The 16,387-nt window shown below is 48.5% G+C and overlaps 6 protein-coding genes across 6 annotated transcripts; 4 read left to right on the forward strand and 2 right to left on the reverse strand.

Moving 5' to 3' along the window:
- Nucleotides 1–2,558: 2,558 nt before the first annotated feature.
- OLE1 (stearoyl-CoA 9-desaturase) lies at nucleotides 2,559–4,046 on the forward strand (the record flags this gene model as incomplete). The annotated part of the gene is made up of 2 exons (XM_044853599.1): nucleotides 2,559–2,850; nucleotides 2,911–4,046. The coding sequence occupies 2 exons, from the start codon at nucleotides 2,559–2,561 to the stop codon at nucleotides 4,044–4,046; spliced, it is 1,428 nt and encodes a 475-aa protein (XP_044706269.1).
- A 1,364-nt stretch (nucleotides 4,047–5,410) lies between these two features.
- Nucleotides 5,411–6,859, reverse strand: FPOAC1_009170 (uncharacterized protein; the record flags this gene model as incomplete). Its single annotated transcript, XM_044853600.1, has 2 exons — nucleotides 5,411–6,517; nucleotides 6,635–6,859. 2 exons carry the CDS (start codon nucleotides 6,857–6,859, stop codon nucleotides 5,411–5,413), a joined length of 1,332 nt encoding a protein of 443 aa, XP_044706270.1.
- An 843-nt stretch (nucleotides 6,860–7,702) lies between these two features.
- FPOAC1_009171 (uncharacterized protein) lies at nucleotides 7,703–8,686 on the forward strand (the record flags this gene model as incomplete). The annotated part of the gene is made up of 2 exons (XM_044853601.1): nucleotides 7,703–7,927; nucleotides 7,994–8,686. 2 exons carry the CDS (start codon nucleotides 7,703–7,705, stop codon nucleotides 8,684–8,686), a joined length of 918 nt encoding a protein of 305 aa, XP_044706271.1.
- Nucleotides 8,687–10,855: 2,169 nt separating this feature from the next.
- On the forward strand, nucleotides 10,856–11,120 carry FPOAC1_009172 (uncharacterized protein; the record flags this gene model as incomplete). Its single annotated transcript, XM_044853602.1, has 2 exons — nucleotides 10,856–10,974; nucleotides 11,036–11,120. The coding sequence occupies 2 exons, from the start codon at nucleotides 10,856–10,858 to the stop codon at nucleotides 11,118–11,120; spliced, it is 204 nt and encodes a 67-aa protein (XP_044706272.1).
- A 2,536-nt stretch (nucleotides 11,121–13,656) lies between these two features.
- Nucleotides 13,657–15,311, forward strand: FPOAC1_009173 (uncharacterized protein; the record flags this gene model as incomplete). The annotated part of the gene is made up of 2 exons (XM_044853603.1): nucleotides 13,657–13,681; nucleotides 14,233–15,311. The coding sequence occupies 2 exons, from the start codon at nucleotides 13,657–13,659 to the stop codon at nucleotides 15,309–15,311; spliced, it is 1,104 nt and encodes a 367-aa protein (XP_044706273.1).
- A 281-nt stretch (nucleotides 15,312–15,592) lies between these two features.
- On the reverse strand, nucleotides 15,593–16,384 carry FPOAC1_009174 (uncharacterized protein; the record flags this gene model as incomplete). The annotated part of the gene is made up of 1 exon (XM_044853604.1): nucleotides 15,593–16,384. The coding sequence occupies one exon, from the start codon at nucleotides 16,382–16,384 to the stop codon at nucleotides 15,593–15,595; it is 792 nt and encodes a 263-aa protein (XP_044706274.1).
- Nucleotides 16,385–16,387: the final 3 nt, after the last annotated feature.

Raw genomic sequence — 16,387 nt, forward strand, 5'->3', positions numbered from 1 at the left:
AGGTCGAGCCTAGATCTTTGAGATAGGCATGCAGGCGTGGAAACGTCAATGTTGAAATTCGGATGGGAGTCAGTCTCGGCATGCCCGGCCAGCCGGCATGGAAATAGTATCTGCGTTGATTTACACAGCAGCAACTACATTGGGATAAATTTGCCACTACGATATAGCAGTCAATACCTTGAAGTTGTTCTGACCGTTATTTGGTGTGGTATGTACAAACCAGTACAGTGCAGTCAGTAGGTACTTTCAATGGTTTTATCCATCAAATGGTAGCTCCAAGAAAGTTAACGACAGGCTCTATCACTGCTATCGGAACCTTTGGACGAACAGTCATGCCAGTCTATGTAGATCCAGAAACCCACTGTAGCCGATTCTAGCAAATAGTATCATCCTGTTTGTGTTCAAGAATCAGTGGAGCCCAATGAATTTTTTAAGCCTCCCTGAAGAAAAAAAAGGAAAAAAAGAGGAAGGTAAAACAAAATCGACGTCGATTCGATCCAACCACCAACAACCCGAGCTTCAAGCGGCTCCGGCTCTTCTTGTGGGAGCTTCCCCTGCAAGGCACGGCCGGCTTCCCTTTGACGCCTTGCCTCTTGCAGTCTTGCAGGGCTAGATGAGAGGTACTGAGTTGATGCGTACCCTTAGCGACAAATGTAGTGGGAAAGTACATGACGAAAAGTAGAGGTAGTCAAAGTTTGCCTGAAAGGGCACCTAGCCGAGCCCCACAACCAATTGGAGCCGCCAGAAAAGTTGTTGGGGAAAGGGTGGGTACGGATCTTGAAATGGAAGCAACAAGGAAAACGTGTTGAGGCGAGGAAAGAAGGTAGGAAGTTGTGTTCGACGTCGACCTACAAGACCCAGTAGCCAGGCCTCAGTCACTGTCCCCGTCCCAGTCTTAGTGTTAGTGCGACCTCTGAATGATGGATATGGATGTCCAAGCAACAAGTGACAACGCGACGTCGCCCATCAATTGTCGAATACGCTGCGGTGAAATGGTCAACACAACAAATTTCTATCATGGGCTGATTGAATGGTATCACTGTTTCCTTCAAGGGTCAGGGCGTATGGAAGATCTCGGTACCTATCTATCCAGATGAGAGCGGGGATGTATATATCATATCGTAAGGCATTGTATTGTAATCTGATATGCAGTGGCTGTTAAACGCTGCAGCACTTACATACAGCTGAGGGCTATACTATGCCAGTGTAGAGGACTATGTTACGATCTACCTATTGGGGCATATCGACACTGGAATGGAATCAAGAAGTACCAAAGTATTGTCTCGCTTTGCCTGATGATTGTCAAATTCCCCATGATATATTCGTGTGCGTGAACGCCAACAAATTGAATTCTTGAATCTGTGTGCAGTACAAGCCAATGTCACTTTTCCCTTTATTCATGATACCTCTCTTCTGTACGAGACGGGATGGATCGTTACTAGGATGGAAGCTATCGGAACGGAAAGACGGGACTGGTCTACACCTATCTTAGACTGGTATTGACGGTCCCGTCGGTTAGGTCGTGATGTGAAGTGCAGTGCAGTTGCCTAGGTTTTTTTTTTTCTTTTCCGTCCGTCCATATCCCCAATGGATTTTCTCCCCTTGTCACTAAAGTTACGGTGGGGTGTGTGCCACATACGCAATATTCAACCTCCAACTTTCACACTCACGTCAAGAGTGTCAATGTACAGGCATCTATCTATGCCTCTGATAAGGATAACGCGCCATTCATTCTCATCAATTTTCACAAGCAAAGCGTTGATTCAGTTAAAAGGCCGAGGTTTGTAACAAGTCGTGTCAATATTGCATCATGATATCTTAGACAAGATCGGATTGTGCCTATCAGTTGAACTTCAACAGAATACAAGCTTGCCCCAACATCAAGCTTCCAGATCATGGCATGGAGAGCTTACAGTTTGGGTACATACCGACCTTCGATCATCTGATCTTGTCTTTTCGCTCCATTGTGATAGACACCGGCAAACACCTGACATTGGCTGTTTGAAGCTCATTTGCCTTCGCACTTCAGGGTCGTCAATTCACAAACCCCAGCTCTACTGTTCGTGCCTCCCCCAACCTTGAATTCGCCGCTGCGACAAGGCTTATCCGTCAAAGCTCCACCTTGAGCCCATGACTAAACTCGTCTTTTCTTTGCCTCCTCACTCAAAGGTGCTGTCCTTCCGCCGCAGAGACCCTCTATCCACTTGTCCCTCCACTTGTCTCATCTTTCACGCCTCACACCCGCACCATCGACATCCACGCCCCCTCCCCAGTCCCTACCGCTTCCTCTTCCTGCATATCCTCTTCGCCCAGCTCCGACGAGGGTCTGATAGTATAAAGCCCTTTTAGAGTCCACCACCCCAACACGACTTGAATTCCTTCTCTCGAACAACCTCCTTCAATCCTTATCCCTCTTTCCCTTTTGTTTAGGATATCTGTTATCCTCAAAGGGTTTATTATTCCCCTTCACTCTTTCGAGTAGCCATCAACCCTGGGTTCTTGTGTGTTGGGATTTTATATCAAAGTCGACGATAATTGCCATCGGCAACCCAATCGACATGGCGACAGCTACTGCTGCGGGCAAGAATGCCTCGCCATTCCCTGATGGCACCAAGGACTATGTCCCCCTCCGAGCTGGCGCTGCTAAAAAGGACACCAACAAGCCTCACATCTCCGATACTCCCATGACCTGGAGCAACTGGCCTCAGCACATCAACTGGCTCAACACAACACTTGTTGTTTTCGTTCCCTTGATGGGCTTCATCTCCGCCTACTGGGTTCCTCTCCAGCTCAAGACCGCTCTCTGGGCTGTCTTCTACTATGTCCACACTGGTCTCGGTATTACTGCTGGTAAGTTTAATCGTCGAGGCAGTTCTGGAATCCAACGAATTTGAAACTCACGTATTCCAGGTTACCACCGAATGTGGTCTCACTCCGCCTACAAGGGCACCACTCCTCTCAAGATTTATCTCGCTGCCGTCGGCGCCGGCGCCGTCCAGGGCTCCATCCGATGGTGGTCTTATGGCCACCGAGTCCACCACCGATACACTGATACCGATAAGGATCCCTACTCTGTTCGCAAGGGTCTCATGTACTCCCACATGGGCTGGATGGTCCTCAAGCAGAACCCCAAGCGCCAGGGCCGAACTGACATCACCGATCTCAACGAGGACCCCGTCGTCGTCTGGCAGCACAAGAACTACATCAAGTGCGTTCTTTTCATGGCTCTCGCTTTCCCCGCAATCGTTGCCGGTCTTGGCTGGGGTGACTGGTGGGGTGGCCTCGTCTATGCTGGTATCCTCCGCGTTTGCTTCGTCCAGCAGGCTACCTTCTGTGTCAACTCTCTTGCCCACTGGCTCGGCGACCAGCCTTTCGATGACCGCAACTCTCCTCGCGACCACGTTATCACCGCTCTTGTTACCCTTGGTGAGGGTTACCACAACTTCCACCACGAGTTCCCCTCCGATTACCGCAACGCTATTGAGTGGTGGCAGTATGACCCTACCAAGTGGAGCATCTGGCTCTGGAAGCAGCTTGGTCTTGCCTACGAGCTGAAGGAGTTCCGTGCCAACGAAATTGAGAAGGGTCGTGTCCAGCAGCTCCAGAAGAAGCTCGACCAGAAGCGTGCCACCCTTGACTGGGGTATTCCTCTTGAGCAGCTTCCTGTTGTTGACTGGGACGACTTCGTTGCCCAGTCCAAGGCTGGAAAGGGTCTTGTTGCTATTGCCGGTGTTATCCACGATGTTACAGATTTTATCAAGGACCACCCTGGTGGCAAAGCCCTTATCAACTCTGCCATCGGAAAGGATGCCACTGCTATCTTCAACGGTGGTGTTTACCTTCACTCCAACGCTGCTCACAATCTTCTGTCTACCATGCGTGTCGGTGTCCTCCGCGGCGGTTGTGAAGTAGAGATCTGGAAGCGTGCTCAGTTCGAGAACAAGGATATTACCTACATGAACGACTCGGCTGGCCAGCGCATCATCCGTGCTGGTTCTCAGGCCACCAAGATTGTTCAGCCTGCTGCCAGCGCTGATGCTGCCTAATTAGTATGACAATCAACATAACGATAAGAGAATGAAACGGATAATCGGGGGATGTGCGAATCCAAAGCGTCATGTCATGAAGACATGTCGTTAAAAGAGTGTGGGGATACAGTCAGCCACAGTCACATGTCAAAGATATGAACTGTCTGACGCCACATCCATCCTTACGAGAAGGATACGAAAAGCACAAAACGTTTTTGAACGTGAAATCATAAATTCGACTCATGAATGGCGTTGGGGGGTTTCTTTGTTTCTTTTTTTAAGACTGCTCAACTTGCATGAAATACCAAGAGAAGATGGTCAAAACAAACCAACGAGAGCATATGGGCCACCAATCGGTTCCGCAAATAGTATGACTACTCGAAAATACAAATTTTTGAATATTATCAAGTTTTCCATTGTGAATTGCGCATAGCCAACGTCCTGATTCATCCATGTAACTGCTGCGAGATATTTGTGCGTCAACCTAAATCGAACATAGCACATACGCTACGTTACAACATCTATCACTTTCAAGGTGAAGAAGAGTTATGTATGTATCTCATGGGGCAGCATCAGTAAGATCACTTCTCTTTTTTCTTTCTTAAAAGATTTATAGAACCCTTATCGTTAACATATACCAATATATACAAACGGGTTTCCATTCCTCTCAAGTCCCTGACTTTTCAGGTGTCACTCAAACACATATTCCTACTTGTAGCAGAAGACGACTGAGTCCAATCGAAAAGAGCACATATTGAAATAGCAGCCCACCATAGTGAAAGCGTGACTGCCAGAGATATATGCTTCCTTTAGCACTCTTCAACTCTGTAAGCCACCGGCAAGTGCTGTCTATAACTTCAGTTGTGGAGAAACATCGTAACTTAAATATAGTCCAAAGGTGAACGGAATTGTTAAAAGGGAAGCTACCATGACCTGAACCGGGCTCGGCGGCTGGTTGAATTCGCTTTGTAGAAATTCACCAGTGGCCATAATTGGCAGAATGTTTACCTGATATTATCATAACCACAGGGCGATATCCCGGCGAGGACACAATCCGCTGCTTATCAATGATGACGCTCATGACTCGGCCAACTAGCGACTGAGCTGTGTTGCTTGTTGTTGTGTGCATCAAAGATGTAGCTGAGTTCGGAACTTATGGCCAAGGCAGGTAGCATTCGTTTGTACGCCATCTTTTACAAAGATGTGTCGAATACAATCAGGAACAGAGGTGAAGGCCTGGGCTCTCAACTTAATCGAGGGATTGAGTGAAGGGGTATCACACCAGGATGCGGACCTCGAGTATTTTGTTTTTAATAGAGAGCCGACCGGTTGGCTTATGTTTTGGTTCAAGAAGTTGACTGCGTGTTTTGATCACAACAAGCTCATGGGGTGGCCATACGTGCCTTTTGCACCGCCAACTCTGAGCTCTTGGCCCATGCGCCATTAGGCGTCTGACGATAACACAGCAGTCGTCCATCGTCACCAGTACTGCCCAAGATATGACCATCATCATCAAAACCAACACGCCACACTGGGGTGCGATGGTTGTCAAGTTTGGATATCTCTGTAAACTGGTGCTTGACCTGGCCTGGCTGACCCGACCATTGTCGATCATTATGAGAGCCAGTCTTTGCTAGGCTTGCGCTGAGACTGGAGTTATGGTGTTGATGATAGCTGTGAGAGGGTTGGAGCTGTGGTGTTGTCGCTTGTTTTTCCGTCGGTGTCGCTGTTCCGTTGGTCCTCAACTGGGGCGTGGAGTCTCTTGTTGATAAGTGAGGGGCAGACCTCAGAAGATCAGCTGCAGACCATGATTTCCCATCGTCGTCTGAGTAGGGTGTCTCGATGCGGAAGACATGTGCGTAGCCGTCTTGACAGGCTGTTGCTATAACATCATAGCCTCTAATATTCCCAGCCGCCCACGCTACATCCCGCACCAAGCCTCTATGACCAGTCAATTCTACCGCAAGATAGAATTCTTTCTGGGTTTGCTGAACACCCATGGATGATGCGACAATATCGCGCGATCGATACACTTTGACAGTATCCATTGCAGCGACTACAAAGCCGAGGGAGTCTGAAGGTACGCCTGCTCGCAGAGCTGTGTAGCATGGCTCAGGATTTGGGTCAAAGCGAACACGGAATGCTAGCTCCTCTCCCCTGTTCGGTTTTGGCGCAACACTGAACTCATCGATAGATGCATATTCGGAAAGATTCTCAGGCTGATCGTTTTCATATACTGTTAGACGGCCATCAGTCGCAAGAAGAGCTAGGTACGTATGCCGTGTCTCTTCATTGTACTTGATTGAGAAAGATCGGTATGGTGCTTTGTTAGATCGCGTATCGAACGCTGGTTTCCCATTGCCAGCACGTCCAGTACAGAACCTTCGACCTGGTGCAGCAGAAGGGTCCTCAGCCCAGAGTCGAAACCAACCTTCAATGCCGAGAGAAGCGATCAAATTGGGATACACAGTGGCAGGAAGCCATTGAATCTGGAAATTAAGGAAACAAGAGGTCAGCATGCATGTGCGACAGGATGATACAGAGAGCAAAGGATATTTGGAGACAAGGGGCTTTTTTCTCTTTCTTCGAAAGGGGGGCTGCGTTACCTCTAGAATCTCTCCGCCATGCGCAGTCCAGGTATCGCAAAGACGCCATGTGCCATCCTTGTGGCGGTTAAAGACACGGATCTTTCCATCTACTGAGCCGGTTGCGCAGCGATCACCATAAGTGTTGAATGCGACGGCCTGAACGAGATCCTTGTGGCCATGCTGAAGGTTGAGGTCGAATGCTGGTGTTTCCTCACCTGGTGAGGGGGGGATGGAAACGCTCATTGTTTGTAAAGTACTGAGGTTTAGGAGCTCGCAGTGTCGAGGAGAAGTGGTTAATAATTAATTATGCTGTGTCTCGTACTGTAAAGCAAGGTACGGTCCGATATCGTCGCGTGGTGTGAGGTGTTGAGGTCGGTGGTGTTGTGTTGTGTTGTTGACAAAGCTCCACAGCGGCTCATGAAGCTTAGTTCGGTACGTACCGAAGCTGTCCTGTCATGGAAAAATCCATGCAATGCAGGTTCCCCGCGTGCCTGATCTAACGTGGAGGTGCCCAATCATTGTGTGTAAGTACTATGGAAGCTTTCAAGATTGACATTGTGATATCTAGGTATCTCGCCATGTTCAAGTAGCGGGCAGAGTAAAAAAAAAAAAAAGGCTTCTTCTACAGGTACGAAATATACTGCAGTATTGTCCTGCCCATAATCAATGGCCCCTTCGATTATCTTGCATGTGACAGCTCGACGGCAGTGATGAGACTTGATACGGGACGCCAATAAATATGTAAGTAAATTACAGTTAGTGATTTGAAAGTTTGTATAAACTCTGCTACTAACTCATAGGTCTAAGTGCTTGGTTCTTGGTCACAAAGCTACTAGGTGAAGGTGGGATCATAGGAGTTGTCATGATGGTATTACGCACATCCAGCACTGCCCATAGGTACTAATGCACTAAGCTACTAAGGTACCTATAGGTGCAAGGATCCTCCACGCTGATTTGTCCCCCAGTGGCTCCACAAGCATTCGGAATTGCAGAGCTTCTCAGCCTCGCCAAACTTCAACTTAAACCTTCCTTCTTCGTAGCATCGCGTTCAACCAACTTGCGATACATAAAAAAAGATAATACATTATGGCTCATCTCTTGAACCCACTTGCAACGGCATCTCAGCTGTATCATAAATCGTCTTTCTCATCTCTACCGCAAGATCTTCAAGACACAATCTTCATCACATCGCAATGCCTCACACAAGCTGCTGGTCAGCTCCTAGACCTCCCTCAGTCTGTTACGGCGCAGGCAAACGTCATTTTGGCACGTCACTGGCTTGTTGACTCTCCAATGGCAAATGAGTTTAGCGTACGTTTTTTTTTTCACACTCTAAAGCCTTCTTAAGTGTCTGATGATACTAACTCGTGCTTCAAGGACACATCTGCTGCCGCTCTTTATCTGGTTGCCAAGATGGGACCTCAACCCCGGTCATCACGCGACATATCTAATGTTTACGCTTACCTCCTATCTGAGAACTCATCCTTTTTGCACATCCAAAGCAGTCCCAATAATGACCCCAGATCCTATTACGTGCCCGAGGCCGACTATCACAGCTTTCAGACTCGCATCCTTGCCATTGAAGCTCGGATTCTCTACACACTTTCATTCGACACACATGTCTCATTGCCTCATCCACTAGCAGTCACTTACCTACAGACGCTGGACTTTCTCGCGCAGCCCAAGTCCATTATATCTCTGCGCACAGTTCAATATTTGAACACGGCTCTCCTCTCACCTCAGATGCTATATCTCACCCACCAACCCCATGCGCTTGCTACTGCCGCCATTTATAACGCAGCTCGAGATGTGGGTGCCAAAATGCCGGAATGTGAATGGTGGGAGGTCTTTGACGTTGACCGGGAGGAGCTCGGGTTCCTTGTTGTGGGAATGCGAAGCGTGGAAAACTATTTGCGCAAGTTCAAGGAGGAGATACCCGACCTCAGTGCGAGCATGCCTACGCGAAAATTGATAGATATGGAGCTTCAGAAGAGGGGCATGGGAAGTAGTAACGGTACTACCGCGGTCGACGAGGAGCAGCAACTCATGGATATGATGGATACCAAATGATCGCATGCTTTCACCCGATAAGTCCTTTCCTCGATATCGTATGCGGTCCTGCTGCAGCAAAGAACAAGGAAGCACCGCCGGTTAGCATGTCGCATGTCAATCAAGACACCAATAAGCTGATAGAATACTGGTGTGACTCTGCATGTTCAGAGCCGAACTTGTGAGCATCAGGCCATTATTCAAAATATAGCGGCTGAAGTCAGCTCGGCGCAATGGCAGTGACAGGTCAGATCAGTTCTATGGATTGAACTGCCCCAATGCGGCATATCAAATCCACAACATGATTCTTCACAGAAAACTCGCATAAGTCCAGAACTGGCCAAGCCAGCTTATATGGGAAGATGAGGCGATGCAATAACGAATACATAAGAAATATCGACATGTGGTGTGCTTGTGGAAAGATGAAGCCTTGACATACTTCATGCACTAACATGCGTGTACAGCACTTTACCGGCTCCGGCAAGCAGTGTCTTCCATTACCAACTCTCGTGATTAAACAGGCGAAATGCAAGATAACCAAGTTCAGATGAGATTAAGATGGGACAGTGGCCTCGTTTTTGCATCTACGGCCCGTTTTACGATCCTGTATCCCATGTGACACTTTACTTTTTACTTTTTTACCTCACGGTGTACAATATAAAGCGCCAGATGCGGTTATCCGACAGACGCCCACATAGTCGAAGTCAAAAGCGGAATGTTCAATCAAACTTGCATACATAGCCAATTTCAGGGCTACAGAGAAAGCTTCCCCTGGCCCAATCAACAGTGCCAGTGGCATGCGGTGAAGAAAGGGCCAGGCTGGAGACCTGGAGTCTGAACCCCAATCACCTTTGAGGGCATCGTGGAGATGAATGCGGGGATAAAGAACTAATGCGCTAACCCACGCTGGCGTCTGTTGGGATTTGCTCTCAGCGTTACAAACACAGTCTCGTGAAGCTCGACTATGATGTAATTCGCAACGTTGTCTGAGAGTAAGGCGCAAATAACTGGGGTAAACAACCCCAGTCTGACCAGCCAGTTCATCCTTGGACATCTGAACTGGACAGGATGAGTGACAGTTGTGCATACACAGTATGGGGAGTGACCATACTAGCTGATCGACAACCACCCTAAGAATTCATGGGAGCAAACCGGAGTCGACGATCTCTTCATATCAGATACCTACGTTGTACCATAGAATGCCATCACGGACGAGCCTCTCAAAATTCAACAGTTTGTGGCGTTCCGGCGGTAACACCGACATTAGGAAGCGGCCAACTCGATCCGACGTAGCGTCGAAAAGCTTATCTTTTGCTCATCGGGGAAGCTTGCTAGTTCATCAGAGAAAATTCTCTCTCGATATCGAACTACCTATTCAGGCTCAAGGCGATGCCGGTCAAAACGGAGCGCGATGATATCCGCTTCATGACCAATGGTAAAACATCCCACAAATCAACCATGGTCCCATTGGAGCGAGAGCTGATCGGCAAGGACAGTCGCGGCTTTTTTGTCTCCTGGCACGAAATCTTGGGGGCGAGGTGGGTGATTGGATAACCGGGACCAAAACTGGAAATGCGAGGAAGCTCCAGTTGGTTTTCCAGAACAACATTCACTGCTCCCTCTTCCGTCTTAGCCGGACGTTTTACCCACACTTATGTATTCTCGTGGAGTGGTATGAGAGATCCATGGCTACTGAAGACATGGTAGAAGGTCATCACACACGATGGCTGAGAAGCCTCGAGCTTCAAGTAAAACAGATAGATAGATGAGCCTTGGAATCGTCCAGATTGTCACAGTTGTGTACTCGAATCCAGCCCAGGCTGTCTAGTGTACCCCCATCTTTTTTGTACGTACCGCGAAGCACGGAGACAACGGAGACGGGGGTGCGCTAGCTATCGTGTTGCCATATTTGGTGCACCTTCACATCGTGGGGCAAGCTGAGGGTGTTGCACAGTGACTTGTTGCTCCTGATGCCCCGGTCCAGGTCATGCAAAGAAAATGGCTCACTTTGTTTAGTTCCGTGGACCTTGAACAAGCGTATCTTGACTGAGATGACGAGATACGTATACTCAATCGCAAAAGGTATATTAGGGCTTCTCATCCTCCTCTTCTCCTCTGCTTATTCCATTCATCTTGCTTATCCATCTCTTCTCTACTCAACTCTTCACTTACACCAAAACCATCTTTAAAATGCCCGAGTCCACCACTACCCAGGCCCCTGCCTCCCTCGGCGAGAACAGAGGCATCAAGTTCTCTTTCAAGACTGGCAATGCTCGCTACCAGTGTGTTCTCCAGGACCGAGCTGTCTAGTAAGTAGTTCTTGATTCAACACGTACTATGATGGCAACCAGAGGCTTACCGGCTGTTTAGTGAGCGCACCAAGGCCTCCCGCCAGAACTCTTCCGACTCTGTCTCCTCAACCGAGTCTACCAACACTGAGAAGTCTTCCCATTAAATCCAAGCTGGGAGATTGCGGGATTATGGCACCTTGACCAACATCAGCCCTCAATCAAGCTTGTCTGTAACAAGGCTTCGGAGGGAACAATCGTGACCAATGCAAACAAAACGGGGGGGGGGAGTTTATTATACCACAATTATCTGGCATTAGCGACGGTTACAGAGACATTTGGCGTCTCCATGAATCAAAACAATCTTTTTCATCGTTACTAATTTTGAGTCTATCATTTATTTTTGATTGTGCATCGTGTGCTGATATGAACTGAAGCCAGCATTTCATCAAACATCAACAATTGACGTGCTGTTAAAGCCTTGATCGCCCAGACATCAGGAACATTATTCGTCTCTGGGCGCGCAAGCATTGTGCCCAGTTAGAGCAACCAAATGACAGATTGACAAGTGGGTTTTCCTGTTCCTGTTCCATCGGCTGCAAGACCCCGATTGCCAAGGTTTTTTCTTGATTGCTCACCAATATCTCGTTGAAGGTGGAGGACCTAGTCTAGTGGGTAGCAGAAGAGTTGGCCTCACGCTTCAGGCTACAAAAATAATTAGCCTAAGAAGGCCTATCTCGACAACATGAACTGACCTACTAATTTTGTCTCTTAGGCTTACAGCGTCCAATTTTTCTGATACCTTTAGGCCCTCCAACCTCAATCGCCACCAGAATCGCCGACCACCGACATTCCATAACTAATGTCGAATTCCGCTGTGGATAAGAGAGAAGCCCGGACATTTCATCCTGATCCTAATCCGATGCCGACATAGCCAGACCCAAAGGAAAAGAGGACCCTGGGGCTGTGGAGAAGGTGAAGGACCCATCCAGGTGAAAAGGCGAGACACCGAGAAAGATACGATCCATACCTACTACCTAGGCAGGTATGTATGTACCCCTGTGTGCTGAAGGTACCTAGAATTGCATTTCTTTTCGAGGTATACGTTCGCCAGAGTATCAGAAAAATTGGCCATCGAAGCTATAAGGGACGGAATATTTAGGTCAGTTTATACTAATTAGACCAGAATTCTTAGGCTGTTTATTTCTGTACCCTACAGCTTAGACTAAATCTGCCATCGTTGAACAGATCAACACCTTGTATAGGCTTTTGGTTTAAGTGTCCGCAAGCCTTTAGAGAAATGACTTTGGCTTTCAAGAGCATACGATTTTCCGGCACAACTCGGCGAATGCCTTGCATCTTTCGATCATTAAACTTCGAGGAACACCCACATCAAGTCCAAGCCTGACCTAAAAGTTGCATAAACTGACCTACTAATTTCGTCCCTTGTGCTTCCAGTGACTAATTTTTATACTCTTGAGGGCTCCGTCAGGTTCAATTGTTTACTGAAGGTCGGCCGAGCCGGTCAATTGCAGTAATGCAATTAGAGGTAGTACTGGGCGTGCTAACAAGGCGATAGTGGCCGGTATCTTCGGATGTACCGTTCTTGTCTCACTTCCATGGCTTTCTACTGGAAGATGCATGAATATACACAAGTGGTTGCAGACCGACTATTGCTCTTATTGTTTTCCAGAAATATTAAGTACTTTCACTTTCGCCTGACTGAGGTGGAATCAAACCAGAAGAGTCGTACGCCATGTACGACAACATGTCACCAAGCGTCGTCATGTCGTACCTGGCTAATAGACTAGACCCCGACGGTTGATCCATGTTCAGCCAGACGGCGGGCTGACTCGAGCAGACGATACGTTAGTACTAGGTTCCAACAATCGGTGCTGTGCCATCAATTAATCCTCATCATCAAAAGTGATATGTACTCGTAACTTGTGTTCGTCTTTGTTAGAAGCTAAGAATACAATGACGTCTTTCGAATAGGCAGATATAGAGTTCCAGGGGCTTGTCAGCGCCTCTAACTGTATATACAGTACCACGCTCGGTGCAATTTGAGTTTCTGACGATACCTTTACAAATTTGACAGTGGATAACAGAAAAGGCAAGATTCTTCGAATGCAGGGCTTTGTTATGGCCGAATGCTTGGCTGTTAGCAGTGCATAGGTCTATATCACACACATCACATCGCACACGTCACGCGCTCTCGTCTCCATCCGCAAACGGCGGTCGAGAAGAGATAATCATCTTGATAAACAATGAGTATAGAAGAGTGGACTAAATTGAGCAGAATATAATACCCATTCTCTTGTAGAGATTTATAGTCAAAGAAATTATTGCATGGCTATGGCGCCCTTCTTGTTAAAGTAAACATTAGCACAGCCTGATAGGGTACATCATGTAATGTTGGTTAGCCCGAGTCTGAGTCTGAATCGTAATCGTAGTTGATATTTGATTTGGGCTGAGCTTGAGCTTGAGTTTGTTTAAATCCTCTCGGTTCCTTCTTCAACCCACCATCTTCTTGTCCCTCTTTTTCTCTGGCCGCTTTCCTTCACTTCCACTCATTCCTATTACGTCTGTTCTGGTGTTGGATTTACAACTACCTACTGACAGTGCGTGCCATTGTTCTTTACAAAGTGTTCAATCATTGCTGTCCGCGCTCAAGGGTGATTTAGGGCAGCGCTTGAGATAGCGATGCCTCACCCTCTGATAGCTGGAGGTATGTAAAAGATCATCATGTCTGTTTATGTATCATATTTTTCCCACCATCCCTTTCAGTCAAAAAGTCGTCGTCACATCACAAGCTCAAGCCAGCCCATGCCATGTGCTACTCTTTCTGGACTACCCCGCGTCGAGGGCTTGCGAATCATAGCGCACGTCTGCCTGAGAGATGGAAGTCGCCTGAGCCACAATCCCGAGGCTGCCTCTGTGGCAAAATGCCTTCCACCTCATTAGAGCTGGGCTTCCAGGACTACGCAAGCTCAAACTTCCCCTTGAATTCGCCCCCAGATTTTCAATCTATTTGCATCTTGTTTATTCTATCTTGAACTTCTGGCAAGCTCTCTCCTGTTTGTACTACACTTTCTTTTCCCTGCTTTGCGATAAAAGCAAGATTTGTTGTCTTCTTTTCGTTTGCTCGCTTAGACAAACTCTCCCCACTCCATTTACGCCTCACCTACTTCTTCTCTCTCTTACATCCTCAGTCTCTCTTTATAGAGCAGACTCTATCGTACAGTATAACAATGCCTAACCATGTTATTCTGGCATCAGGTGCCGTAGTTGCCGTCTCGGTCGCTGTCGCCACCGCCGTTGCCATTTTCGAGTCGCCTGAAGTGCGACGATACGCCGATGATGTTCGCCGCAGGATAGCCATCGCCTTGCATTCCATGGGCGAGGGCATCGAACCTCCCTATCGTGAGCCAAGATTCAATAGACCCGAGGATGCTGATGGCTTTCTTCAGTCTCGTGGTGGTGCTGAAGCTGGCGTTGACGCCGATGAGGAAACTCGTCGAAGACAACGTGAGGAACTGCTCTACTGGAACTCGGTCATGTTGGAGAAGCAAGAGAAGGACCAGAAGGAGAAAGGCGAGACTAGCCCATCCGTAACCGACTCGCAACGACGAGGCTCTTCTTTCGACGATTTCCTTCGTCAAGATGATAGCGCTGAACAAGGAACATATGTTTTCAACACTGGAGCTGATACCCGAGGAATGGATGAGGGCCTACGCCGTCGTGGCGATGGTCCACGCGGTTTCACTCCTCTGTACACCAACCCTTTTGCCGACGAACACCACATCGACCATGACGAGATTAACGAGGAGCCTGAGCAAACCCGACAAATTGCCCCTGCTGCCGACGAAGTCTCTGATATCTACAGCGCCACCACCCAGGACAAAGACGAGAAGCCCACTGCCGCCGTTCTTATTGATGCCGACCCCACCCCCGCCCGCTCCGAGACTGCCTCCACTGCTACCCTCGAGCGAGAGATCGGCGTTGATGAGTACATGACCGCCGGCCAGGAAAATCACGACGAGGCCTACGCATCTATTCAGGCCTGGGCGCAAAACACAAGCACCGATTTTTACTCACCACTTCCCATCACTCCTACAGCCCCCATGTCCGAGCCTGAGATTATCAGCGACGACGGTATGCTGACTCCCACCGACTCCGTTTCCCTTGTTGGTTCGGGTGAGGATGTTGCCAACGATGCGCAATCGTCCAGGGCCGGCGAGAACGGTCGCTATTACGATGTCATGAGCGAGAGCTCTGGCATGGCCACACCCGCAAGCTGGTCCGAGATTGGCAGCGTCATCAGCGAGAGCGATGCTCCTGTTCCTGTGCGCCGATAAATTGTGTTGAATGGCAGCGTTCCAAAAGGATTGGTACTTGGAATGATTGAGGAAAACGCCACCGAATTGAATAGCAGACTTGGGCTCGGGATTCACAGACCATGTTATAGGGAGATAGTTTCTTTGGTTTATTCTTTTGTTCGGAGTTGGAGTTTGGGTTTCGATATACATATTATATCCTTAGCATCTGGCTAATCTCGTTTCCTCGATCAAATCTATCACCCATGTTTGCCTCCATGCCCTAATGTCTGAAAGCTATATGCATGTGTACACCCGACTGCCTAACCTTCTAGGTTCTCTTTGTAATCACCCCAGAGCTGCTCGACCGGTCGGCCCACTAGCTCGGTCCAGAATGGCTTCTCCTCATACTTTTGAATCCTCAACTTCTCATTTAGGCGGCGAATTGTTCCCTTGCCGAAACGCTTCTCCAAGTAGTCTAGGAAGTAAGCCGTCTGCTGATAGCCTGCGTCCCACTTCCCACTACTCTCTCGCTTCCAGTGTGGAGGGCTGAGAAGGCAATGAAGTCGCACCCAGTCAGCAATACCTTCGATCAAGCCACCAGGGCAGTGGCCATGGCCATTGTACTGAAGACAGTGAACGAGCTCGTGAGTGAGCACGCCATTGATTTCGTCACCGCGACGGGAGATGGGATGGATATTTGCAATGTAATCTGTAGAGAAGTGAATCTCTTTGTGGTCGCTGTCAAGTTCAGAACCAGTTGTGTATGCTACTCCTGACATGCTACGGAGAATAACTGTGACAGATCGTGTTGTCGGAATGGTGGTAGTGGGACAAGTAGGCGATTCATAGAGTAGCGCAAGGACATGCTGCACTGCTTTGGCAAGACATTCCGCTGCGTTCACGGAGCTCAGAAAGACGGCGCATCCAGGGTGCGAGAGGTCGCGGAGCTCGAGCCGTAGTTTAGGAGTCTTGAATTCTCCAGCGCCGGGAATATCGGGGCCGTCCCGTGGACCGGAGTGGGTGGGTACTTGGATGGCGGGGGTCATGACCGGAGCTCGGGTGAAGAGTGAAGCGGCGGTTGGGACGGGAGTGATTGGAGGGAGATGAGGCATGTA

Source organism: Fusarium poae, chromosome 3 (genome assembly GCF_019609905.1).
Source record: "Fusarium poae strain DAOMC 252244 chromosome 3, whole genome shotgun sequence".
NCBI lineage: Eukaryota > Fungi > Ascomycota > Sordariomycetes > Hypocreales > Nectriaceae > Fusarium > Fusarium poae.